The 27273-nt window shown below is 40.8% G+C and overlaps 1 protein-coding gene across 2 annotated transcripts in view; it reads right to left on the bottom strand.

The window, feature by feature from the left end:
• The window catches only part of SHQ1 (SHQ1, H/ACA ribonucleoprotein assembly factor), a 141833-nt gene that overhangs the window by 77894 nt on the left and 36666 nt on the right, over positions 1-27273 (bottom strand). For both annotated transcript variants that reach the window (XM_064275012.1, XM_003409997.4), the window contains 2 exons: positions 26822-26945; positions 5138-5258 (listed from right to left, as the gene is read on the bottom strand). In XM_064275012.1, the coding sequence (XP_064131082.1) occupies positions 5138-5258; positions 26822-26945 (245 nt within the window). The remainder of the gene's footprint in view (positions 1-5137; positions 5259-26821; positions 26946-27273) is intronic.

Here is a 27273-nt window from a genome sequence, read left to right as displayed (position 1 = left end):
GTGGGATACAGACCCCAAATTCTCATAAAAAGACCAAACTTAATGGTCTGACTGAGACTGGAGGAATCCCGGCGGCCATGCTCCCCAGACCTTCTGTTGGCACAGGACAGGAACCATCCCCGAAGACAACTCATCAGACATGAAAGGGACTGGTCAGCGGGTGAGAGAGAGACGCTGATGAAGAGTGAGCTAATTTATATCAGGTAGACACTTGAGATTGTGTTGGCAACTCTTGTCTGGAGGGGGGATGGGAGGATAGAGAGGGAAGCCGGCAAAATTGTCACGAAAGGAGAGACTGAAAGGGCTGACTCAAGAGGGGGAGAGCAAGTGGGAGTAGGGAGTGAGATGTATGTAAACTTATATGTGACAGACTGGATTTGTAAACGTTCACTTGAGGCTTAATAAAAGTTAATAAAAAAAAAAATGTACCATGCATTTAAACTATATAGTACCAAATTTTCTTCAGTAGGCATGTACTCCTTTTATAAATAAATCAGTTGTCAAAAAATACTATGCTATGGATATTCTGTTACAAAGGGAAATGATTTATAGGGAACTATGTTTTTTACTCTAAGTATACGGAGCCCTGGTAGCGAAGTGGTTAAGAGTTTGGCTCCTAACCAAAAGGTCGGCAGTTCAAATCCACCAGCCTTTCCTTAGAAACCCTATGGGGCAATTCTACTCTGTCCTATAGAGTCGCAATGAGTGGGAACTCACTCTACAGCAATGGGTTTGGTTTTTAGGTATTATAAGTATAATGAATACACCACGGACTGCCAAAAAAACCCCAACCAAATTAGTTAAAAGAAATACAACCTGAATGTGCCTTAGAAGCAAGGATGGTGAGACTTCAACTCATTTACTTTGGACACGTCATTAGGAAAGGCCGATTGCAAGGAAAGGCCAATTGCAAGAAAAGGACATCATGTTTGGTAAAGGCGAGAGCCAATGAAAACTCTCAGTAAGATGGATTGATACGACAGCCACAACAATAGACTCAAATGTACCAACCACCATGAAGAGGGTGCGGGACCAGGAAATCTTTGCCTCTGTTACACATAAGGTCACCGTGAATCACAGCCAACTCGATAGCAACTACCGACAGCAACATTTCAAGAATAATGTGGGTTACAAAATAGCACGTGCAGTATTATTTCGGTTGGTTTAAAAGTACATTGGAATCACTGAATTGTACATGTGAAGAATGTTGAAAAGGCAAAGGATTTGTGACATATATATTTACCACAATAAAAATAAACAAACGCATTGGAAAATAAAGAAAATACTAGTTGTATTAGATGAAGTGATGAACCGACTTGCTGAGGTCCTGTGGTTAAGGGGCAGAGCTAAAACCAGCTGCAGTTCATTCTTTTCCATCCCAGCTTAGATAAAGGGGTGTGCACTGCTGACCCTTCAGGGGATCAGAGCTATCACTGCTACTGACAATGGCAGCCCACCAGGAGGAAATTAGGAAAAGAAAGCAATCTTATGTTGAATGTAGCTGACCATTTCAATAAAAATTAACTTACAGCCTATTCATACATTTCAAAGTGCTATACACACACAAACACAATTTCCTCTATTTTTTAATGAAATGAGAAAGGCACCTTTAATTGGCTCTAATAAATACCATCCAATTCAGCTAACATTTATTGTGCTCGGAAGGAACTTTAATGGGCACAAATTGGCGCTCATTCTCATGGATCTTAAAATTTCAGAGGGGGATGCATACCTAAATCACTACAATATGAGGCAGGGGATGAGCAAGCCCAAATGATCTCTAAACCAAGTGCTATGGGAGCATCCAGGGGGAAGACAAATGATTCATTAAATCCTGTTCCTACAGGAAAAGCTCTCTGATGGGAGGGCTTTGTTTTCTGCTTTTCTTCCACATACCATGGATGAAGACAACTGGTTGTCTAGGTCTAGGTGGCGCATGTAGAAAAACATGACATCTGAAACCAGAAGACTTGAGGCTCCCGCAGACACACCTCATATGACCTCAAGCCACTCGCTTCCTCATGCTGCACCCCAGCGAACATCCGCTACCATACTCCAAATATCCAGTGAGGCTCACGGTGAGGGAAGGAAGAGAACACTCTTTCAGAAAAGTAACTCAGAGTCTATAACTCAGAATAGAATTCAGGAGCTTCAGATTATTACGGTTTGCAAATGCACTCTATGAGACACAATTATCACGAGGAAAATGACTCTCTGGTTCCAAGGCAAAATTTATGTTAACTGTTGCCCTAACTTCATTAATTCCATATAAGAATGACTTTCTATCCACATTCCAGTAAGTTTTTGCCAAAGGAACTATCTGTTCTTTGTGCTAGTCAGAATGTAGTACCTGTCTGGTATTTTAAATAGAATTTTACGCAGTCTTCATTGAAGCTCTGAAATAAAACATTTGTTCATTTATCTAATTTTTATTAAATTTTCTAATTTCACTTTTATTTTTTCAGGCATGACTGAGTTTACTATTATTTTTACCGTGAACCTTCTTGGTTATGCTTTGATTGTACTGCCGCGTATGTCCGTGATTTTCATAACTAATTTCTTATTCCTTACTCTCTGGTTCATTTCTTCCCCATATGATGTTTTTAATTATAAAAAAAAAAGTAAGGGAAAAAATAGCTGGGCTAGACAAGAGTTAAATTTAAGATATAAAGTGAAAACACCACCACTACTTAGGAAAAGGAACGATATATTCAAACTGGTAAAGTTGAAAAACAACTTTTCCAAAGTAATGCAAAGATCGTTCCTGCAGGTTTCTTTCTCTTACCTTACTGCCCAATACATTATCCCTATTAAAAAATTACTATTATCACAATTATTAAGAACCTATGAATTTCATTTCATTTCTCACAACTTAAAACCAAGGGAAAATTTTTTTTGAAAGAGAAAGTTTGATAATCCCACATCAACTTGAGGGCACATACCCACCTCCTTTAATGAAATCTGATCTTCTCCTTGGGGGACATCTAGCTCAACTGGCATAACACAGTTTATAAAGAAAATGTTCTATACCGTACTTTGGTGAGTAGCGTCTGGGGTCTTAAAAGCCTGTGAACAGCCATTTAGTGATAATTCACTGGTCTAACCCTGTCTGGAGCACAGGAGAATGAAGAAAACCAAAGACATAAGAGAAAGATTAGTCCAAAGGACTAACGGATCACAACTACCACAGCCTCCACCAGACTGAGTCCAGCACAACTAGACGGTGCCCAGCTGCCACCACGGACGGCTCTGACAGGGATCACAATAGAGGGTCCCAGACAGAGATGGAGAAAATCGCAGAACAAAATTCTAACTCACAAAAAAAGACCAGACTTACTGGTCTGACAGAGACTGGAGAAATCCCAAAAGTATGGCCTCTGGACACCCTTTTAAGTCAGTACTGAAGTCACTCCTGAGGTTCATTCTTCAGCCGAAGATTACACAGGCCCATAAAACAATAATAAACATAGCTCAACCATGTATATGAGACCAAATGGGCACACCAGCCTAGGGGCAAGGACAAGAAGGCAGGAGGGGACAGGAAAGCTGAATGAATAGAAATGGAGATTCCAAGGTTGAGAAGTGGAGAGTGTCGACATGTTATGGGGTTGGCAATCAATGTCATAAAACACTATGTGCATTGTTTAATGAGAAACTAATTTGCTCTGTAAACCTTCACCTAAAGTACAATTTTTTAAAACTCCAAAAAAAATTACATTCATTAATATTTCACAGCAAAAAAAAAAAGAATTCTGATCTCCTCGGTAGTTAATAAAGAATGTCACAATTAGAGAATCAAAACACTCATGGAAATGGGATCCTAGCACAAACCTCAATGCTCACTACATGTTTATAAAAACCTTTGCCCTTAAAAAAGAAAAACCTAAACCCACACAAATAGACTATTTCAATTTAATTTTATTATGAAAATGAAAGTAACAACAGAGAATGGCACCAGGGTATTTGATAAACTCAATTAGCAGGAGGATCAAATGAAGTGAGGACATGCCATTATGACTTCAGGGGTTAAAGAGGCAATTTTCCATCTGGCTGAGTCTAGATTTCCAATACAAATGCTGACACCACCTGCTGTATGTTATTATCAATTATCTTTAACAGTCCCTAAGAATTTGCCATACAACAGGTATATCCCTTAAGTTTTTCCTTATTTTGCTCTGCAGTATAATTGCTTCTCCATGAACAGAAACAAAAAATTAATTCTCTTACGTGGTTCACTCAAAACAGGCATTAAAAGCCGTCCCAAAGTATCAATTTACCAATCATGGTAACAGTAAAAATGTCATGAGTATTTTTCTTCGATTGATACTACGCCACCACCATTTTCTACAACAGCAGCTAAGAATCATTCCAGTAAAGAACTGTGTTTCTGTGTTCTCAATTCCTAGTCTCTTGTTACTGAAAGGGATCATTTGGCCATGTCTACTAAGATTCAGGTCGATAGAACTCCTCCACGAAGTAAAAATTCACTGCATTTTTAAACTTGATAGTTAATCTACTGTTTCCCTGAGTAAGACAATGATAAATCATTTTTTTAAATTTACATACTAAATGCAAAGAGCTCATCTGTGAGTTGGGTCACAGGCTCCTGGATCTATGTGTCACCAAAAATCATGCTAGCATGCTCTGAAGATTCTGCTTTTGATACTTTGAATAATGGACTCTGAGCCAGTGGTTAGCCAACAAATGCTCAGCTCTTGTTCTGATTCGGTTTGTGTCCTATGATGTTCATACACATAGAGACACTCATGCCCACACTATAAATAAATTACAAACACAAGTGCAGATACCCAGTCTTGAGACGCCACATCGGACAGGCAGAGCACTGGCAAAGAATACTCACGACTGTTTGTTTCAATACCAATTTTTTATAGCAATTGGTATAAAAAATTATACCAATTTTTTCTAGTAAAATTAATTTTCCCCATCTGCACCTCCCTCCCAAAGCAAATACAGCATGCTCCTCATGTTGATCAAGTTACTTCTTAGCGTTTGGTAGCTATGTGGGTTTCCTTCTCATTGAAATTTATTCCCCAGGTTATTTTACTTTCTTTCTGCTGGGTGAGTAAGTGTTCCAGAAATATGATGTGTAAAAATTCGTAAGTAACTCAAAACTTACTTGGCTTTCTGAATCCACACACAGTAGTCTGAGATGTAGAGATCATTTAGAATGTAAGCTGGGTCGTTTTCCTGAAAAATTTTGTGAATATCCAGGAGACATTTTAAAACTGCACTTTTACCTGAAGGAAATTTAAAAACATCAAGTTATCATCAAGAAAAGAGAATCTAATTTTTCTAAACTGAGAAATTCATACACTTGAGTGGTAATATATTTAAAGCAGCTCAAAGTTTTAATCTTTGTTTTAGGGTTTTTTAAATAATCCTTTATTACATGAAAACATATCGGTTCTACTAGGTCCAAAACCCTTTACTGTTTCCCTGAAGAACTCTGAAAAATCCTTATACTCTAAACTAATACTATAGCTGATTAATTGTGGTTACCACAAAAACTCTATGAAACACAAGCAGTCACATTAAACATAAGGGAGGGAAGGTTTGCAAACTAAAAGGATTTTAAGAATATTTAAATGCATAATTTTAATTAGATAATGTTTTGGTAATTCAAGCTTTTAAAATACCGTGAGAGAAACCAGTTTAGTTTGGTGCTTCCTCAGAAAGTTAAACAGATTATCACATGACCCAGCAATTTCACTCCTGGGTATACACCCAAAATGCTTGAAAGCAGAGGCTTAAATAGAGACTTGTACACCAGTGTTTACTGCAGCACTATTTACATCACCAAAAGGTGGAAACAGCCCAAGCATCCATAAACAGGTGAATGGATAAACACAACGTGGTGTGTCCACACAATGGAAAATTATGCAGCCAGAAATGAAGTTCTGATAGACGCTATGACAGTGATGAGCCTTGAATACATGCTGAGTGAAATAAGCCAGACACAAAAGGACCAATATTATATAATCTCACTTAAATATCTAGAATAGGCAAATGCATAGAGACCAAAGTGGTTACCAGGGGCTGCGGGGAGGTACAATGAGACATTACTGCTTAAAGGGTGTGAGTTTGTGATCGACGTGATGGGAAACTTTTAAAAATAGTAATGACGGTAGCACAACATGGTGAATGTGATTTATGTCACTGAATTGTACACTTAAAAATGGTTAAAATGGCAAATTTTGTGTTATATATATTTTACCACAATAAAAAAAAAAACAGAAAATTAGATGTTTTAGTTTTCCAACTTCCTTATTTCTATGTCAACATTGTTCATTAGAAATTATCTAGTGCTAACAAATTTTTACACCTTAAAAAAATGAAGAAAATTCAGATTGAAAACTTTAAAATATCAGACCATTACTTCAAAAATAAGCCAACAAATACAGTCACTTGAAAAAAAAAAAAACCACCAAGTAGTAACATCTTGTTTAACCGAAATTACTTCTTCCTGGCTGTTAAATAAACCTAATTTTAATCTCAACCAAAGTCTAACTATGAGGCAAATGACCACATCTACAGTAGTGCTACTTCCTTGGATCTGTGAAATATAGCATTTTCAGTTTAACAGTTTCATTCTAATCTTTACAGCCCTGAAACATGAAAATACTGTACACTGGCTTCAAGAAGATGCTGGATACGCTTTCATTGACACTTCTCACTTGACTTTGAGATGATACGATAAAAGAATCATAAACTAGATAATGACGTCTCAAGATCCCAAAATTGCTCCACTAAATTAACACTATTAACACTAGAAAGTAAGCTTCAGAAAGAGCAAGAATTCTTCTGTTTCATTGGGTGGTTGGAGCCTTGGTGGCACAGTGGTTAAGAGCTCGGCTGTTAAGGAAAATCTCAGCAGTTCGAATCCACAGCTGTTCCTTGGAAACCCTATGGGGAGAGTTCTTTTCTGTCCTATAGGGTCACTATCTGTCGGAATTGACTTGATGGGGACAGGTTTGGTTTTTGGTTTATTTGGTGGTTAACCACCAGTACCCAGACCGGAACCTTAACAGCAGCAGCTTTTCAATTTAAGTATTTTAAGAACGAATGGATGACATGGTAATCACCCAGCATAAAGCCTTGCAATGCCTTTCATCTCACAGCCTCATAGCCTCAAACACCAAGTTCTGATGACTGCTCCTTGAAAATGCCCCTTGTATCTGCCCTTTCTGTACCACTACCTGAGTGTCTACCCTCACTCAGACTTCTGTCATCTCATGCTAGAGTATGAGAATCTTCTTCCTTGTCTGACTCAACCCTCTCCCCTCTAACCCTTCTGACACACAAGTACCAGCCTCAGTTTCTATGCATTGCTTTGTCAAGCTCCACTCTGCTTAAGCTCTTAGGGCTCCCTACGGGCTTGTTTCCATGCCTTTGTGCAACTGGTCCCCTTCACCTGAAATACCTTTTCTTCTCCGCTCCACCTAATGAAATCTTAGCCAGCCTTCAAGGCCCTTCTTCAGGGAGCCCTGGGCTGAGTTCCCTAGTCCTGGAAGTCCTTCTCTAAACCTGGCAAACGAAGGGAGTGGGCAGGAAACTCTGCTGATCCTCCTCATAACCCCCTGCTCATTTCACAGGAGAGCCTGAGGCTCAAGGAACCTGCTCACAATGCCACAGAGTTGAGGGGCTAGAACCTAAATTCCAGTCTTACTGGCTCCAGCGGCTACCCACTGTGCGTGCCCGTATCACAACACTTAGTGTTCAAGAGCTAAGTAGGCAGTAAGTCAAAGAAAACAGGGGCCATGCCTTTTTAAAAATTTTTAACTATTTATGTTGCTTCCTCATATGCGGTTGGGAATAGCTGACAATAAAAGTTCTACTACTAGATTGGTCATTATAAATTGGTTAAAGAGAAAAAAATAATACTTAGAATGTCTAAAAACTATAAGATGTCACTACATTTTGCTTAAGTTAAGGTCAGAACTGTGACTTAACAAAGTGGCCCAGATGAAACTATGTCAAATGATTACTGCTGGTGCTCTCACCCACAGGCATATTTTAATTACAACATAAGTGATATTGAAGGCCAGAGTCCCTGCGTGGTACCAACCGTTAATGCTCTCGGCTGCTAACAGAAAGAGGTTTGAGTCTACCCAGAGACACCTCAGAAGAAAGCCCAGACGATCTACTTCTGAAAAACCAGCCACTGAAAAATCTATGGAGCACAGTCTTACTCTGATATACACAGGGTGGCCATGAGTCAGAATCGACTCAACAGCCACCGGTTTTGGTTAAGGTTGAAGGCAGAGTTTGACGACAGGAGGAGGAAATAAAATGAAAACTCACAAAATTGATGAAACCAAGTTAGCCAGGTTATCCAAAAACAGAAAATCAGGGGAGAACTAACACTAACCTGCAAGAGTTTTCTGAACAATTCTAATTGCAACAGCAAGGATGGCAAGGCTAACATCTCACATACCCTGGATGTGTTATAAAGAGGGATCAGTCCCTGGAGAAGGACATCGTCCTTGGTAAAGTAGAGGGTGAGCGAAAAAGAGGAAGCCCCTCAACGAGATGGACTGACACAGCGGCTGCAACAGTGGGCTCTAGCATAGAAACAATTGTGAGGATGGTGCAGGGCCAGGCAGTGTTTCGTTCTACAGTGCACAGGGTCGCTATGAGTCAGAACTGACTCAACGGCACCTAACAACAACAACAATTGCAACAGAGCAGAAAATTGTCAGGGCAAACATATGCCAATTTATTTTTTCTCCCTCTCGCCATGTTTTTGTAGAGGGAGAAGGAGTGTAGTTGTATGACAACTATCAACTTAAAGTTTTAACAGTCAACCACAGGTCTTTACAAGAAAAACAGTCTATTCATGTGTAACTACCTATAAGCTTCTCCACAGGGTGATGCCCCAGAATACTGTCTCCCATGACCACGTACCTTATTAATATAAGCAGGTCAGGCTAATAGAAAATGCAGGATTTGGAGCTGCGCCTCAAAGCAAATAAATCAGTGAGTGAACAAGGTACGTATGTCAGACAGGAGAACAGTATGAAAAGGTGCAGAGGTGGGCCTTAAAAATGGTAGGTTTGGGAACAACGGCAAAGCCCCATGGCTGGAGCGGATGGTTCATGTGGGGAAGGTGGGAGAGGGAGCAGGTGAGCTTGGTAAGAGTCAGATTGCAACGAGGAGGAGACTATGCAATCAGCCAGAACCGAGGGGAAGGCCTACACTCAGACGTGGACAGTAGGGACAGAAGACCCTACCCCAGAGATTTTTATGAAGAACTGCATAGAGTTAATTAAGGTCACATTCATATGTGAGGGTCCAGAGCAACTACTTCCTAATGAATTTATATACAGTCATTTAACAGGCATGCCTAAAAGTGAGGTTGCCCTGTCGCTAAGGGCCATAAGCAAATTCAACACTTTCAGCTATCACAAAAGAATCATCATAATAGTAATAAAAATGCCAAAAGGTAAATAAATTTTTTAAATTAAAAGGAATTATATTGTATTTGCATGTTTTGATTCATTTTCTTAAAAAAAGACAAATACACGATTAAAAAAATTAAACATTATACACCTGAATGATATTAATGGTATTTGTCTCTACACTGATTGAACACACATGTGCGTGTACGACATATGCCAGGCATTACATGTGGGATTACAACTGGTTATTCTTCTTTGCGATTTTCTCCATTTTCAAAACAGTCTACCATAAACATTGTTTTTGTTTGACAAAAAGTAGACATGCTCGTCTACACAGCCAGCCCTTAAATTTTGACAACTGAATGCAACAAATTTTAGTTCACATATAAAACTGTATTTTTTGAACAACTGAAAAGCAATCTTTATATCAATTAATCCTAAAAACCACATGCAAGACAGTTTTGAAAGGAAAAGCTACGAGCTCTCTTCAAAAGCTATGATTTAATTATACATCTTATTCCAACTATTTTCACCGTATGCTGTGTGACAAATAAGGAAAACGATAACCAGGTTACTCGCAGCTAAGAAGCTACAACAAAAAGTACATTAAAACTATCCCTCCCCAACAATATGTATTGTTACCCTGAGGTCATATCTGATCTCTTTTGTTCTGAGTGAACCACCATAGATGGCCACAACATCACAGCCAGGACACTCGTGAAGCATGAATTTTTTTTTTTCCCCAGTCTCTTTTGAACTGACTGCTCTTTCTATCAGGTTGTCAACCACTCATCTACAGCTATCAGTGAAGGAGAAAGCTGGCCCTCTTCCAGGCCGATACATGGCCAGTGGCCAGAAGCCTCCGAGCACTCAAAGGACCGAGCTCCTGTAAGGCTGCATCCAGTTGAGGGCTCTTCACACATCACAGGGGCATAAAACACTACTACAGTCTAAATCCAAGAAAATTATTTCTGCTCAAAGGCACTGCAGGAAAATGACCAATTTCAAGCATTTCACTGCCTGGTCCAAAGTAGGGAAAAAAGAAGGCACCTTCCACAGTAACCACGGTAACTATTTCACTGCAAGAATGCACTAACAGGTTAGAGCCTCTCCAAGACATTCAGCCCTCAAAGAGTTAGGGATTCTCTATGATCTACTTGGTCCTCACTTAGCCAACCCTATCCGTGGAGGAAAGGCCTCTGAGACCAAGCTCTCTCATTCACTCATGAAGGCAGTATAAGTATCCTGGCATTCTAAATGACAAGTGCCATGAATACTTCACCTCAGGGAAAATGACTGTCTAATGACAACATAAAGAAAATATAAATGACAGGAACAAGTAAGTGGACAGTAAACAATATTTAACACAACCTCTGGTTGCTCAGATACCTACTCATTCTCCAGCTTCCCTTTAATTCTGCTGCCACTGAGTTGATTCCAACTCGCGGCAACTCCGTGTGTTAAAGAGTAGAACTGCTCCGCGGTTTTCTTGGCTATAATCTTTATGGAAGCGGATCACCAGGGCTTTCTTGTGCTGTGCTGCTGGGTGGGTTCAAACCACTAACTTTTAACGTTAGCACCTGATCATAAACCACTTGCACCAACCAGGGACCTAGCTTTCCTTTAAAGGGAAGGTAAACTAAGAACAATGTGCTTTCCTCTTCTGGACAGATGTGTCATCGTGGGTTAATATATCCTAAAACAAAGACAAGATTGAGCTGTTCTAAATTAGCATCAACTGGCTACAGGGAGTCCCCAGGTTAGGAATAAGATCTGTTCCTAAGTATGCCTTTAAGTTGAATTTGTAGGTAAATCGGAACAGGTGCATATGGTTCATTATTTAGGCTTACTTTAGTGCAAGAGAAGCCCTGGTGGTACAGTGGTTAAAGCACTCGGCTGCTAACCGAAAGGTCAATGGTTTGAACACACCAGCCCACTCCGTGGGAGAAAGATGTAGCAGTCTGCTTCTGTTAAGATTTGCAGCCTTGGAAACTCTATGGAGGCAGTCCTGCTCTATCCTATAGAGTCACTCTGAGTCAGAATTGACTTGATGGCAGTGGGTTCTGTTTAGCACAAGAAAAGGCTGGAAGCATTTTTGATCATTTAAAACCTGCATGTTCAGCAAGTGAAGGTGATTGAGATGAAGAGTATGTTGCAAGTAGGGGCTGGTTCGATCGTTTGAAAGTGAGCGCAAATTTATGTAACATTAAACAGCAAGTGCAAGTTGTCTGTAAGTGTGACGTCCATAACCTGGTGACTTGCTGTATTTGAAATTTTCCTATTAGCAAGCCAAGTTTGGCAACAATCTCTCACTGACAGACCAAATCATGGTTGGAAGAACTTAAGAAATGGCTCCCATCTCTAGGAGATTATCAGGATATTGGAAGTTTTTGCTGGCTAAAAGCCAGTATAGGAAAATAATATAAGTTGCTAATTCTATACTACAGGAGCTAAATTCCTATTCAACTACTGGTTCATTATAGCTGCTACATCGCTGTGGTTCTCTGGGTGTCTAGTTCTGCCCTTTAGAGTTCTGAGCTACACAAGAGAAGAAGTCAAAAACAGGTAAAGTGAAAAGAGGCTGTTTTTCAAAATACCTGAAAGACAGCACTACTTGCCCTTGTAAAATCATCTCAAAATATAAGCCAACACTGCTATCTTAAAATACACAATTTAGCAGATATCTGGCTAGAATTCTAGAACTTTGATGAGATCATATTATCAGGAGGGATAGCTTATGAATTATTTTAACATTAATTTTCCACAGATCATTTGTCCATAAAAGAGGATAAGATAGAAAAACTGTGTCAAATTAACCAAAATTTAGAGAATCAAAGTGTGGTAGTTTGCATCAATACAAGGGCCGGTTAAGAAGTAGCATAAAGACAAGCCCCTAACAATCAGCACAAACATATACATTAAATTTATCATCATGGAAGTTTCTCAATCCACGTAATTTTCTCACTCTCACATTTCTCAGATGCCATTTAACCTTCTACATTTCTGAGCTGTAATAAGAAACACACACTCGAAGCAGTAAGAGTTACTATTTTGAGCCCAAATTTATAGCACTATACCAATTTTTAAAATATTCTTTCTTGTTTTTCCATATATGTAATTATCTACATAGTCAAAATAAAATTAACACAAAGCAAACATATTTTGTAGATGTTCCCACTGCCTGCAATGCACGACCCTCAATCCAACCCCTAACTGACCATCCAAATCTCAAATCAGGCATTACTTCCTCTAGCGGCCAGACCCCAACTTTCCCCCAAGCTGGTTTAGGGTTCCTTCATCTGCCTGCCACACCCTTCCATTATGGTAGTTAGTAGCTGCCCTCTTACTCTACACCAAGGGCTTTATGTACATTACATAATTTAACCCGATGCATTACTTATTCTATTCCTCACTTCATAAATGAAGAAACTAAGGGAAACTGAGGGATATGAAGAACATGGCCAAGATCACAGCTAGTAAGCAACAGTCAGGACCTGAAAGCAAGCATGTCTGACTCTTAGTCACTACGCAATAAATACAGTGTCAGTATTTATCACCTGTGTGGTGAACGTGGAGGGGAAGGACATGACTTTTCATCTTTTTTCTCTGGTCTAGAACAATGTCTAGCAAATCGTGTGGTCCCATTCAATAAAGTCTGGCTGTTAATGTACAATCCAGAGTACACAGAACCTAACTTTAAAAACACCCAGTCAGGACCAAAAGCAAAGAGTTTCCTGGATAAACTGAATGCTTCAAAGGTCAGCGGAGCAAGGGTAGGGGCTTGGGGACTATGGCTTCAGGGGACATCTACGTCAATTGGCAAAATAAATTCTATTAAGAAAACATTCTGCATCCCACTTTGAAGGGTGGCGTCTGGGGTCTTAAATGCTAACAAGCGGCCATCTAAGATGCATCAATTGGTCTCAACCCACCTGGAGCAAAGGAGAATGAAGAACACCAAGGTCACACGATAATTATGAGCCCAAGAGACAGAAAGGGCCACATGAACTAGAGACTTACATCATCCTGAGACCAGAAGAACTAGATGGTGCCCGGCCACAACTGATGACTGTCCTGACAGGGAGCACAACAGAGAACCCCTGAGGGAGCAGGAGAACAGTGGGATGCACACCCCAAATTCTCAGAAGACCAGAAGACTTAATGGTCTGACTGAGACTAGAGGAATCCCGGCAGTCATGGTCCCCAAACCTTCTGTTGGCCCAGGACAGGAACCATGCCCAAAGACAACTCATCAGACATGGAAGGGACTGGACAGTGGGTTGGAGAGAGATGCTGATGAGGAGTGAGCTACTTGTATCAGGTGGACACTTGAGACTGTGTTGGCATCTCCTGTCTAGAGGGGAGATGGGAGGGTAGAGAGGGTTAGAAACTGGCAAAACGGTCACAAAAGGAGAGACTGGAAGGCGGGAGCGGGCTGACTCATTAGGGGGAGAGTAAGTGGGAGTATGGAGTAAGGTGTATATAAGTTTATATGTGACAGACTGACTTGATTTGTAAACTTTCACTTAAAGCACAATAAAAATTATTTAAAAAAACACCCAAATTGCACAGTTAATATGTACTAGTTATAATACTGTGATCTGCAGATTTACCTGAAGCTATTGTGTCGTGACAAACGTGGAATACACAGTTTATTCGCTCCTTCCCTCATTACATCCCTTCCCTGACAAGAACACGGCTGTACCAACTTTCTTACATCATCGTTCATCAAAAGGTCAAATAATAAGTTTAACCCAAGGCTGCTTTTTGCCTCTTCTGCCCTAACAATCCCTGTAAGATATGCTGGTTTGGAAGGACATCCTTGACATTAACTGTCTCCTCCTCAAGTCACTTGTCAAAACAGTAGTTGTTTCAGTTTAGAAACACATGGCCGGATGTCATCAAAATTACTTAATGGCAGCATGACTAATTTCGATTTCTTTAGACAGTTCAGAAGTGAGGCATCCAAGGTCAAGGCAGAACATAAAAATCATTCATCTATACAGTAAGTACAAAAGTAGAAAGGTTAAGAAGCTGAAGGTGCCTGGGAAAAGCTCTTGAAAACAACTGCAGTCTAAATCTGAGGGACTTTTTAACATCTGTAAGCATCTAAAAGTCTCAATTCTGTGGGTAAAATTTTAATTCAAATAGTCCGCCTTAAGAATACACATGTGTCTCAGTGTCAGGCAGTTCAATTTAAAATAAAGCTTTTTTGTTTTGTTTTGATTAAGACCCTTCTTTTGTTTTCCAGTAACCAAAACCAAATCTAACCGGCTGCCGCCCAGTCAATTCCAACTCATAGAGCAGAACTGTCCCACAGGGTTTCCAAGGAGCACATGGTGGGTTCAAACTGCCGACCTTTTGGTCGGCAGCTGAGCTCTTAGCCTCTGCACCACCAGGGCTCCAACAGATAACACTTAATATTGAGTGCCGATGGATTCTTTGGAATTAGTTTAGTTTCTGATTGGGAAGGCTGAAGCTGTGTATGAAGTCAGAAAGAAGAAATACAAGTAGGTAGGCAGGCAGACAACTGGATACCTCAAATGACTCATAAAAGGATAAAACAGTCCTACCTGACTTATGAGTCCCTTTTGGTGATTGGAAATACCGATTAAGTATGTCAAGGCAGAAGGAAAGAAACCAAACCCGTTTGAAATTCTCACTGTATTACACTGAAAGAGTTTGCTTACTGCTAAAGGATTTGCATACTGACAGAACTGAACGTGCTTCTTTACATTTTAGCCAATGTATACTCACTGCCGTCAAGTCATTTCCGACTCACAGTGACCCCATGTGTTACAGAGTAGAACTGTTCCCTAGGATTTTCTTGGCTGTCATCTTTAGGGAAGCAGATTGCCAAGCCTTTCTTCCATGGTACTTCTGGGTAAGTTGGAACCACCGATCTTTTGGGTAGTGTTCTTGTTGCCGTTGTTAGTTGCCATCAAGTTGATTCCTACTCATGGCAACCCTATGTGTGCAGAGTAGAACTGTTCCACACGGTTTTCAAGCCTGTGACCTTTTAGAAGCAGATCGCCAGGCCTGTCTTTCAAGGCACCTCTGGGTGGCTTTGAACCATCAACCTTTTGGCTAGTAATCAATTGGTTAGCCATTTGTGCCACCCAGGGACTTAATCAATACACAGTAAATACAATTTAATAAAAATGATTAGCTATCTTTATCTAAACACAAGTTTGAATTCTATAAACAGCTACATGAAAATTTTTACCATGAAATTAAGATATTGGGATTCTGGTCCCAAATTCTAAAATATCGAGGAAAGATCACTATAAAAACTACACATAAATAATCTTCTGCTGTCCTATGCCAATTTCTCCACAAAGCAAAAACTGTAACAATTATCAGTGTTCCACTGTGGACCAGTCATGCAGCCCAGAGCCCACCTGCTCCTCCAGTCATTTCTTAGTCCGTCAGAACTTAATCTGAATCTGTCCACACATGTAAAATGAGAGGCAATTCTTCAGTTGCTGTGGGAGTTAAATGAGACAATGAACCTGTAAGCACTTGATAAACTCTAAAGTGTTCCTGACGATCCGATTCTCGTTCTCGTTATAAGGAAGGAGGACAAGAGGGCCTAACATCATTAAAGGCACCAGGACTCCCTTACTTGCTCCTGCTCCACTGCCTGGGAAGTTCTGCCACCCACAGCTCCTGGTCTCCTTCACACTATTACCCGTCCCCTGACTTGGCTCCAGGCAAGAATAACTTCTCTCTTCTCCCAGCCTCTCATCTTATCCTCTTCGATGAATCTATCCTATTGGCTACTGTCAGGGTCATCTGATTTCATGAGCCTATCACAGACCTCAACACCAGCCCTTAAGTGGTTCCTAACTGAATAAGACTCAATTTTTGTAACAAGCCACCGCAGGTTCTCCACAGTTCGGCACCCCCACATGGCTTCCTACGATTCTCCTTCACATACCCAGCCTCCAGAAAAACCAGAGTATTTACCATTTCTTAGACATATGGCCCTTTTATTTTCCTCTGTGATTTTTTGTACCTTCTACTTCCTCAGGGAACACCCTTCCTCCATACCTTTTCTAACTCCTACACATTCTTTACATGGTAACTACTACTGCCTCACTCATTAGGCTACCCTCACCGCCCCCCAGAAGCACCCTACTGGGGTCAGAGTAAGGTGGGTGCTAGAATCCTATGGCTCGTCTCCCTCCTCCCGGATCAGGGTCTGGCCGAGAAGAGCAACAACACAAATTCAAAACATAGTCAAAGCTTTCTGCTCACAGCTACATTAGAGATCGAGAGCCATCTCCTACCTCCTTTCTCAACTGAATCTTAGAATCTGCACAGGGTTGAGACCCGTGGTCTCAGGCTGGGACAGAAGGAACAGAGTCTGGGGCAAATCCTCACTGCAGCTAGAAACTGGCAGGTCCAAGAGGGTGTGCGAAAGACAGGCACTTACTTGTTACAGAATGGAGACTGAGAACTGGTGGCCCACACAGGCTGACTTGGGCTCTCACATGCTGTGGCTCTTGCTGTATTAGTTACAACCTTTTACTGCATTGTTCATGTTTTAACTTTTGAAAAATTTTACATTAAAGATCATTATTTTAAAAAGGCCTTTAAATCAGCAATTTTGCATATACACACGGCAGTGACAAGCTACTTGTGCTCTCAGTTCACGTAGGCCTTACTACTCCCTAGCTCCTTAAACCCTGCCATCTGCATTCATTCACCTGCTTGGCCAGGTCAGCATTTCAGTTTGCTCCTCCTGGTGGCACAGGGGCTAAAAGCTCAACTGCTAACCAGAAGGTCAGCAGTTCAAACCCACCAGCCTCTCCTTGGAAACCCTATGGGGCAGCTCTACTCTGTCCTACTGGGTCGCTATGAGTTGGAATCGACTCGCCGGCAAAGGGTTTGGTTTTTGTTTTTTTCCTCCTAATGCAGAGGAGCCTACTGTAATGTGAATCAACTAGATTAGCAACATCTCATCCTGAAGGGAGGAGGGAGAAAAGAGCTGAAATTACCCACTTCAACACTGGCCACTATTTGGGATGAAAGGCAGCTAAACACCTTGGCCCACTATGAAAGCGGGCCTCCAACCCTTGCGCATATACCTAAGGCCGTTGTTGTTCGCTGTCATCAAGTTGGCCCCCAACCCATAAAGACCACACACACACACACGCCATCCTCATGGTCAATTGTGGGTCAGACCATCATGACCCATAGGGTTTTCACTGGCTGATTTTTGGAAGTAGACTGCCAGGCCTTTCTTCCTAGTCCATCTTAGTCTGGAGGCTCCTCTGAAACCTGTCTGGCACCACGGCAACACGCAAGCCTCCACTGACAGATGGGTGGTGGCTGTGCACGAGATGCCCTGGCCAGGAGTCAAACCTGAGTCTCCTACACGGAAGGCGAGAATTCTACCACTGAACCACCGCTGCCTTCACATCTTAAGGCAAGGGTCAGCAGATTTCTTTTGTAAAGAGCAGAACAGTAAATGTTTTCAGCTTTGCAGGCCATATGATCTCTGTTAGAACCACCCAACTCTGCCATTACAGCACAGAAGTAGCCACAGACAGTAAGACGTGAGCGAGCATGACTGTGTTCTAATATCACTTATGGACACTAAAAGTCAAATTTCATATGATTTTCATGTGACACCAAATATTTTTGATTTCTTTTTCTAGCCATTTAAAAAAACAAAAAGCATTCTTAGCTCCTGGGCCATCCACACAGAAGGGATCTGGCACAGGAGCAGAAGGTAAGGTATTTCCTCTTTTGTCCCTTCTTTTTGTATTTTGTCTTTTGTCTCATCTTCCCTGTTACATAATAAACACCTTGAGAGCTAAGACCAAGTCATGTTTATCCTTACAACTCTCAATGGTTCTGTTATAATGCCTTGGAGAAAAGGGATCTGATTCATGTCTGTTGAATAAACGCTTGCCACTTGTTATTTTTCAATATGAATTTCCTCAGCTCTAAATTGCATAAATGTAATAAATATCCACATAAGTTTCCAGACAACATATAAGTTATTACTCAATGTACTTCACCCAGGTCTCATTATTAATATGCAACAAGACCTTGGTTCACTGGGGTCAAATAAATATTCAGATTCATAAAAATAACCTCAAAACTAACTCTAAATTCACTGAAAGAGGCACTAGCTATAGAAGTTTTTCTGCTTTTGTTTCTGTTTTTCTCTTAAAGCTATAATACAAACAATGTAACTAACCTTCTGGGTTTTCTACATTGTTCAGCTCAGAAACAGCAGAAATTTACAAAACCTCTCTAAAACAAATAGTGCGGAAAATGCAATGCAGACGTAAACTACATATGTATGTAGTTACTTCAAAGGCCCACTGATGCTGAGACATCACCTACAGGTAAGCTTGTTATATAACTCAAATCTTCCAAGAACACTAACTTTCAAAAACATTTTAAGCGATTTTTTTTTTTTTCTGGCAGCAGTAGCTGTTAATCATTTGTGGTATTAAAAGGCAATTTATTCTTTGTAACCATATAGGAAATGCTGCCCCCTACAGTGTAATTTCAAGAACACAAATTGTTTACATAAATGCAACCTAAAATTGGAGTGCCTGGGTGGTGCAAATGGTTAACGCACTCAGCTGCTAACCCAAAGGTTGGAAGTTCAAGTCAACCCACAGGTGCCTCAGAAGAAAGGCCTGGCAACCTACTTCTGAAAAATCAGTTATTGAAAACCCTGTGGAGCACAGTTCTGCTCTGACACTCACGGGGTTGCCGTGAGTCAGGATCAATTCGATGTAAACTGGTTACTGGTAACCCAGAGATTACCATGACAGCAACCTGAAAGTTTTAATGAATGACAATATTTAATGATTACCAGGATTACCAGGAGGAAAGGGAACTCTATACAGATGATTAGAACTTGATTTTTTCCCCTTTAATGTTTAAAAAAAAAAAAAAAATTTTTTTTTTTTTTAATGTTTATACTCATATACAATATCCTTCCCTATGGAGTGATATGTATAAATCTCAAATGCTCAGGGGATAAATAAAACACATAAATGGGAAGAATGTGCCAATTTAAGAGGTTAAGAACACAGACTTGGGCTCTAGAGAACAGGCAAGAATTTGCTTTGCCTCGTAGAAGGAGAAGCTGGAAAGGGGCAGCCGAGGCCTGGCTCAGCAGTGTCTGACTCTCCCTACCCGGTCTGGCTGCCGCACGAGCTCTCCAGGAGCAGCTCCTGCTATCTCTGATGCCCTCTCCTTTCCTGGATTGGTTGGAATGTAAGTGATCAGCTAAAACAGGTACAAACAGCACTTCAAAAGTCAACCTGAAACAAGCAGCCATCTAAGATGCATTAATTGGTCTCAACCCACCTGGATCAAAGGAGAATGAAGAACACCAAGGTCACACGATAACTAAGAGCCCAAGAGACAGAAAGGGCCACATGAACCAGAGACCTACATCATCCTGAGACCAGAAGAACTAGTTGGTGCCCAGCCACAATCGATGACTGCCCTGCCAGGGAGCACAACAGAGAACTCCTGAGGGAGCAGGAGATCAGTGGGATGCAGACCCCAAATTCTCATAAAAAGGCCAGACTTAATGGCCTGACTGAGACTAGAGGAATCCCGGCGGTCATGGTCCCCAAACCTTCTGTTGGCACAGGACAAGAACCATTCCCGAAGACAACTCATCAGACATGAAAGGGACTGGACAGTGGGTAGGAGAGAGATGCTGATGAAGAGTGAGCTAATTATATCAGGTGGACACTTGAGACTGTGTTGGCATCTCCTGTCTGGAGGGGGGATGGGAGGATAGAGAGAGTTGGAAGCTGGCAAAATTGTCACGAAAGGAGAGACTGGAAGGGCTGACTCATTAGGGGGAGAGCAAGTGGCAGTACGGAGTAAGGTGTATATAAACTTATATGTGACAGGCTGATTGGATTTGTAAACGTTCACTTGAAGCTCAATAAAAGTTAATAAAAAAAAAAGTCGACCTGAATTCCTGAAAGCACTACGATTGTTCAATTCTTAGAAACATTTTAACTGCTATGGGGAATTAACTAGGAAATAAAGAATTCAAGAACAACTTAGAATATAAGGAAGGAAATGGAATGTAAGAACTTTCATCTCCTGGGTAGAGAGCAGGGAATTCATTGATAATATTAAAGAAAAGCTGATGGCCGTTGAGTCGCTTCCAATTCATAGTGACACTATAGGACAGAGTAGAACGGCCCCATATGGTTTCCACGTAGCACCTGGTGGATTCGAACTGCTGACCTTTTTGTTAGCAGCCATAGCTCTCCACCCATCTTTGAAAGCCAAATTCAAATCACATCCTTCACGAAGCTTTCCCTGAACCTCTTCTAGTGAAGCATCATCTCTCCCTTTTTTGAACTACCCAATGTACATTCTTGCACCAAAAAAGGGAAAAATACCCGTTGCCGTTGAGTTGATTCTGACTTATAGCGACCCTATAGGACAGAGCAGAACTGCCCCATATGGTTTCCAAGGAGTGGCTGGTGAATTCGAACTGCCAACCCTTTTGGTTAGCAGCTGAACGCTTAACCACAGCACCACCAGGGCTCCATCATTCTTGCACAGTACTTACAATATCTACGTATTTTGTGTTACTGATGGACATCTTGGCTCCCCTTCAAGTGTATACGCTCCCCAAGTAGAGTACACAGGTCTAATTCTTTCTACTGCTCTTGATAGCTACAGAGTGCTTTGCACATAATAGCTTTTTAGTAGGTACTGAAAAAAATACCTGTTGACTGACTAAATTAATAGTGAACTTTAGAGCTCTGGGAGCTGTAGTAGGAGCGGAGAAGGGGAAGTCAAATAAGGCAGAACCTCTCCTCTTGTAAGAGGTTACAGACCTCAAATGACTTAAGCATAAGTTTCTCTGGTTCCGTATTTTCACTCTCTATATTTCTCCTTTGAGAGGCTTATTACAAAAGCAACAACAACAAAAATAACCTGGATAGAAAGGTTAATGGTGATGATTAACCAACACGGTAAACGTATCTATTATCACTGAACTGTCCATGTGAGGACTGCTGAACTGGCAATGTTTTGTTACCTAAGTATTTGCCACAATTTAAACGTAAAATAACACTGGGTAACCGTGTAACACTCGTGGCCCCCGTTAAAATTGTAAGCTCCCTGATAGCATGAGTCACAGTTCCCCTATCCACTATGGTGCCTCCAGGGCCCAGCTCAGCTTTGACATAGCAGGTGCTTGACAGATGCTTCTTGAATAAATCTCAAAATAGTTTATATAATGTACTTAAGGAGTAGAAATTAAAAAGCCTAACATTTTTTTAAAATGTCCAGAATCAGGAACACACAAAAACTACTACAAAACCGTATGCCCCTGAGTTGATTCCGAATCACAGCAACCCTGCAAGACAGAGAAGTGCCCCCATAGGGTTTCCAAGGCTGTAACCTTTACGGAAACAGGCTGCCACATCTTTCTCCCGCAGAGTGGCTGGTGGATTTGAACTGTCAACCTTTCAGTTAGCACCACCAGGGCTCCTTATATAAAAATTAGTTTGTCAACACTGGAAAATCCTAGTGATTTCGCTTTTCAAGTTTTGGATACTCTCCTCTATGATCCAATAAGACGACGCAATTGCTGAACAGACTCTGCAATAAAAAGAATGCAAACGCTAAAAACAAATTCATCTTCACGGTTTCCCCAGAACTGAGAGCTCACACTATACACTTGCCATGCCTCAGATTCCTGAACAGCCATTTTTCTTAAAGAAAAAGACCAGCCCAAGCCCTGCACTTGGCTGTCTTCTGTCCCATCGATCGTGTCATATCTACGGAAGAGGTTGGTGAAGCAGTCATTTCTGAAATATTGATTATTGAGTCAGCTAATGCCTGATATGTAGGGCTATTAATTACCTAAAGTAAAACTAGCTTTTAACTGGTGACAATAACTAGTCTCCAGAAGGCTGTTTCTTGGGTTACAGGCTTTGAATGTTCATAGACAGGCAGGTTCCCATTAGCCTTAACGGGAAAACAAAAAAACTAACTTCAAACGTCTGTGCTTTTATTCCCCCATAAAAAAATGTTTTATACAATTGTCAGAATAAAAATTACAATGTTTTCCCCAAGATGGTGAGTAAATTGAAATTTAAAACAGAGATATAGCACAGTTGTGACAAGCCCAGACTTTAAAAACATTTTTTTAAGTAAAACTTTTTACAGTGTTTTTACAACATGTACAAAAACAGAACAGTATGGTTCTCCCACGTTTTCATTACTCAGCTTCCGCAGCTTTCACCTCATGGCCAACCTTGTTTCATCTGAACCCTATGCACTTTCCCCCAGCCTACTCTAGGTTATTTTCAAGCAAATCACAGGCTTCCTATAATTCCATTTGCAACTATTTCTATAGCTATAAATGGCACAGGCTTTAAGTCAGAAAGACTTGCAGTCAAATCCAGGCTCCATGAACCACCTAACTGTGTGACCCTGGGCAAGAGAATTAGCTTCTTTGAGCCTACCTGCTATCTGTAAAATCAGGTAATAACACCGACTTCTCTGGATTGCAGTAAGGATGAAATGAGGCGGTATGCCTGAAGAACTGAGCCTAGTGCTGACACACACAAAGTGGTCAGTCCAGGACAGCTGTGTGTGACTAGATAGCCTATTATAATAGGACTCTCTCTGACCCATTTCCAGTGAGGTCCACAAAGAACAAAATACGTATCAAGTATCCCATCTTCTAAGAAGTGATGCTAAGCTCCCCACACCGAACTTCAAGAGAGAGTAACTAAAAATTCCTTAGCCCAGGAGCTTGAGGGTCAAGAGGTCTAGAGAAATCTCTTTAGATAAAGTGGTTGGAGTGCTGTGGGGTTTCCTACCACCCTCCACGGGGAGGGCGAGGCACTCTCCTGTCACCTTACCAAGAGAAAGCAGGTTTTAGAGGCCCTCGGAGAGTGTACCCTGCACACCCGGGGGTACAGAGACTGATGTCTGGCCCACACCTGTTAAAAGTCTCCCCTTGCAGAAGCTGGAGGGAGCCGTCTGTGGTGGCTAAATGGAGGGAGTTCTCTGGAAGCAAGCGGTACTTACTACAACAGCAAAAAGGGCCCTCTCTCCAACCCACTGCTGCCTTCCCTACCTGAGGTACGCCCTAGCTAGAGAATGGAAGTTGTTTTTTTTTTTTTTTTTAATGATGTACAAAGGGGACTAAAAGTGGTGAGATAACTTTTTGTAATCTGAAAAAATAAATAAAATTATAGAAACCTGGCTACTACCCCTTTCCAGAAGCAGTTAAAGAAAGCATCCACGGAATGAGCTCAAAGGGGGAACTGGGAGAAAAATTAACTTTTTTCCCTTCCACTTCATCATGCTTAGCCCTTTCATTATAATAGTTACATTATTACAATACAGTCAGCAGTAGAGCAAGAATATGTTAGTAGAGTGTGGAGTGCCTTTATAAAGATTAACGTGGTGTAGCTATTAGTACAAATAAAGACTTGGTACATCATATAAATAACGTATAATCAAGTATTAAACTATGTCTCCTCTAAATAGAATAAAACTTCTGAAGACATACTAGAAAAGCTGCTCTCTCTTTATCCCTTTTTCATTAATTAATTAACTACCCAATTAATGAGTATCAGCTAAGGGACGCTTCCATGAAGGATTCTACCCACTGTTCCCAGGAGAGCAGAACAAGGAGAGACTGGGGAAAAAGGGGGGGACAATCACGTGCCCCAAGATTCCTGACCCAGGGACTGCAGCTCCCTGCACAAGGCCCTGGTTAAAAGCATGAAAACAGTACTTAAGGAGGCCAAGCAGGGTTTCCTGGCCTTGAAGGAGTTTGGATATACCAACAGTGAGAGATAAATGCACAGTCTTTGGAAGAAGGGAGAGAGTGGGAGAAGGAATACAAAATTTAAAATAGCCAAAAGCCTACTAAACAATCCTTGTAAAGGCTACTGTAAAGCAAATTCATGGTTTTTTGAAAATTCAAGTCTTAGTCAATCAGTAATAAAATAGTTCATAGGTTCAGAAGCGTTCCTACATTGGTTTGGAAGCTGATTCCATGTAAGATCAATTCTTTCTTTTGGGGAAAGAGCTATTCATGGCTTTCAACTATGGAAGCGCTATACCGACCTTTCAAATAAAAAGTGCGACCGCTGCAGTTGCATTTTGAATTATAAGAAGGCACAACTCATTCTTGGAAAACATTAAATGCCAAATCAGAGTTATCCCCACTAAAACTATGGGGTGCCCAAGCAAACGTGACTTTTCAGTGGCACAAATGGCATCCCTGTACCACCCAGCAGCACAAACACAGGTTACAAGCCTCACCCAGAGCTTGTCATCCCCATAGCTCATGGCATGAATTCCAGCCCTCTGTTTCAGCACCTACTCGCCACAACCCAAATCAGCCACAGAACATACTGCATACGCCTGACAGAGCACTCAGGTTCATCTTCAGCAGAGAGGCCTCCAGTGTGTAATTCAAAGTTTCTGTTGCTATCACAGCACAGCTGATAAGACTATTTCTTGTAAGACTGATAATGATGAAAAAATAAGTTTAAATTCATTTCTGACCTACTAAATAAAACTGAGTAACTGATTACAGTGTAAATCAAGGCAATCCAATTTACTTTTGCAATCACAGAAGTGATTACTCTTCAAATAAAAATCTAGGGGACTAGATTACTTCCCAAAATAAAACGTAACAAGTAGTCTTATGTACACACATGCGCACGCATGTATGTGTGCGCATGTGTGTACACATGCCCGTGCCCGCACGTGTGCTCTGTCACAGTTTTCCTTCTGGAAGCCATGATGTAACGGGACAATAGCAAACTACGGTCTCACTCTTTAAATCTGTGAATAATGCCCAGATAACCCAGCATGACTTCAACAAGAAATTAATTGTAATGTGTAACTGATTACTCTTCAAGCTCAACAATCAGTCATTTACAGTAGATTGATTTTTCAAGGTAATTTTAGCAATCCAAGAAACATCTTGGTGGAAGGCAAGAAGAAATAACACGGGAAGAAACAGAGCAGTTTGCTTCCCACTGTTAAAGACAACAGATTTCTCAATGGCTGACGTTCCGCTACCCCATAATCAACACTCCTTCGAAATAAAACAGAGCTAGTCCAGCCAGCTTGATGAATAAAATAGTATCATTCATTTAACTATGATTCATTTTCATAACTACTGTTTACTTTAATAGAACCTACTTCAAACATGACTTTTCACCCAGGGCAAGAAGGCTGTACAGGTTACAGAGAGGACAAAATTAGGTGTACCTCTTAGGTAGGACAAAACATTAGAGATGTGATTCTCTCCTTTGAACCAAAGGAGTCACCTGGATGCAGAAGGAGGAAGAACTCCCTTTTTTTCCCATTCTTACCCTGCAATCTAAAAACTAAGCCCCAGCAGCACATTTATCTAAGGACAAAACAATGATGAGACTCTCCCAAGGGAGAATATAAGAAATGACCAGAAAGTATTGCAAGTGACTTTTAAATAAATGTGCCGGAACTAATTCATACAAATGGATGTTGTCCCCATCAAAGCCATCATCTTGGAAATTATATACTTACTCCAGTAACATTGTTATGTGCACTTTGGAGTTTTTCTCAGAGCCTGGAATTTTCCACATCTTTAAAGTTAGCAAGTTTTTGCGATTCCAGGTTGGATTTAGCAAGAGTCAAAAGTTCTGAGCGTAGCTGCACTTTTCTTTGGAAAGCCTTTCCCGACATCCCAAGCCTAGGTTAGGTGTCTCCTCCTGAATGATCCCTGAGAAATCTCTTAATTCCGGCATTCCACTTTTCAATCTATGTTGGAATTGCTTACTTATTATCTGTCCCCCACCCCATAAAACTGTAACTTCATAGGGGCATGGAGTTTATTATCTCATTTATTATTATACCCACAGTCCTAGTATACCAACAAAAAAGCAAACCAAACCCTTTGCCATGGAATCAATTCCAACCCATGGGACCCTATAGGACAGAGGAGAACTCCACCATAGGGTCTCCAGGGACTGCCTGGTGGATTCGAACTGCTGGCCTTTTGTTAGCAGCCATAGCCGTAACCATTATGCCACCAGACAGTCCTAGTATAGCACGTAGAAAACTATAGGCATTCAAGAAATACTGAATGATACAATACACCACACTACAAAATGGTTACAGATACTCTGTGTACCATCACCACATATCCTTCCCACTCCTCTCAGAAAAGAAAACCACACCTCTCTAGGTGATCATATATCTACACAGAGGGATTATTATATATCTGAAGGTCAAGGTGGAGCTTGGATTTTGGAAAATTTTCACTTATATATAAAGAAAAGCAAAAATCATCATTACATTTTCACAGCCTAAAAACTTACAACTTTTTCACTCTCAAGTTTGTAAGCACAGCATTCTCTTACCTAGTTGTAGTATCTTTACAGTATCTCTGTGGGCTTTCAACACCAGCTTGAAATGGCGATAAAGTGGGTAGCACACAACTCTTCTTCCAAAGGACACCAGGATTTCGTGAATGTTAGTACAAGCCTGTGAAGTACCATTTGAAAACATAATCATTTCCACAAAATGTATCATACAACCAAAAAACACACAAGGAAATATGAAACTATTTTCAATTAAAAATGATCAATTTGGGTCATCAGGAAGCCACGGAGAAGATAAAACCACGAAATGAGACACTTCTTGTACACCTTACCGTAATATATTCATTGTAGTCTTTGTAATTTCTCAAACTACAGCAGCATATTACAAATGCTTCTTAAAATATCACATATGTAGCAAGAAAGTTTTAAAAAGTCTTTTAAGAACCACAAATGGGAACCTAAAACACGGCATTAACAAAATACAGATGAAC

Source organism: Loxodonta africana, chromosome 22, assembly GCF_030014295.1.
Source record: "Loxodonta africana isolate mLoxAfr1 chromosome 22, mLoxAfr1.hap2, whole genome shotgun sequence".
NCBI classification, from domain to species: domain Eukaryota; kingdom Metazoa; phylum Chordata; class Mammalia; order Proboscidea; family Elephantidae; genus Loxodonta; species Loxodonta africana.
Note: the sequence above shows the minus strand (reverse complement) of the source record. Positions and strands in the feature narration are given on the sequence as shown.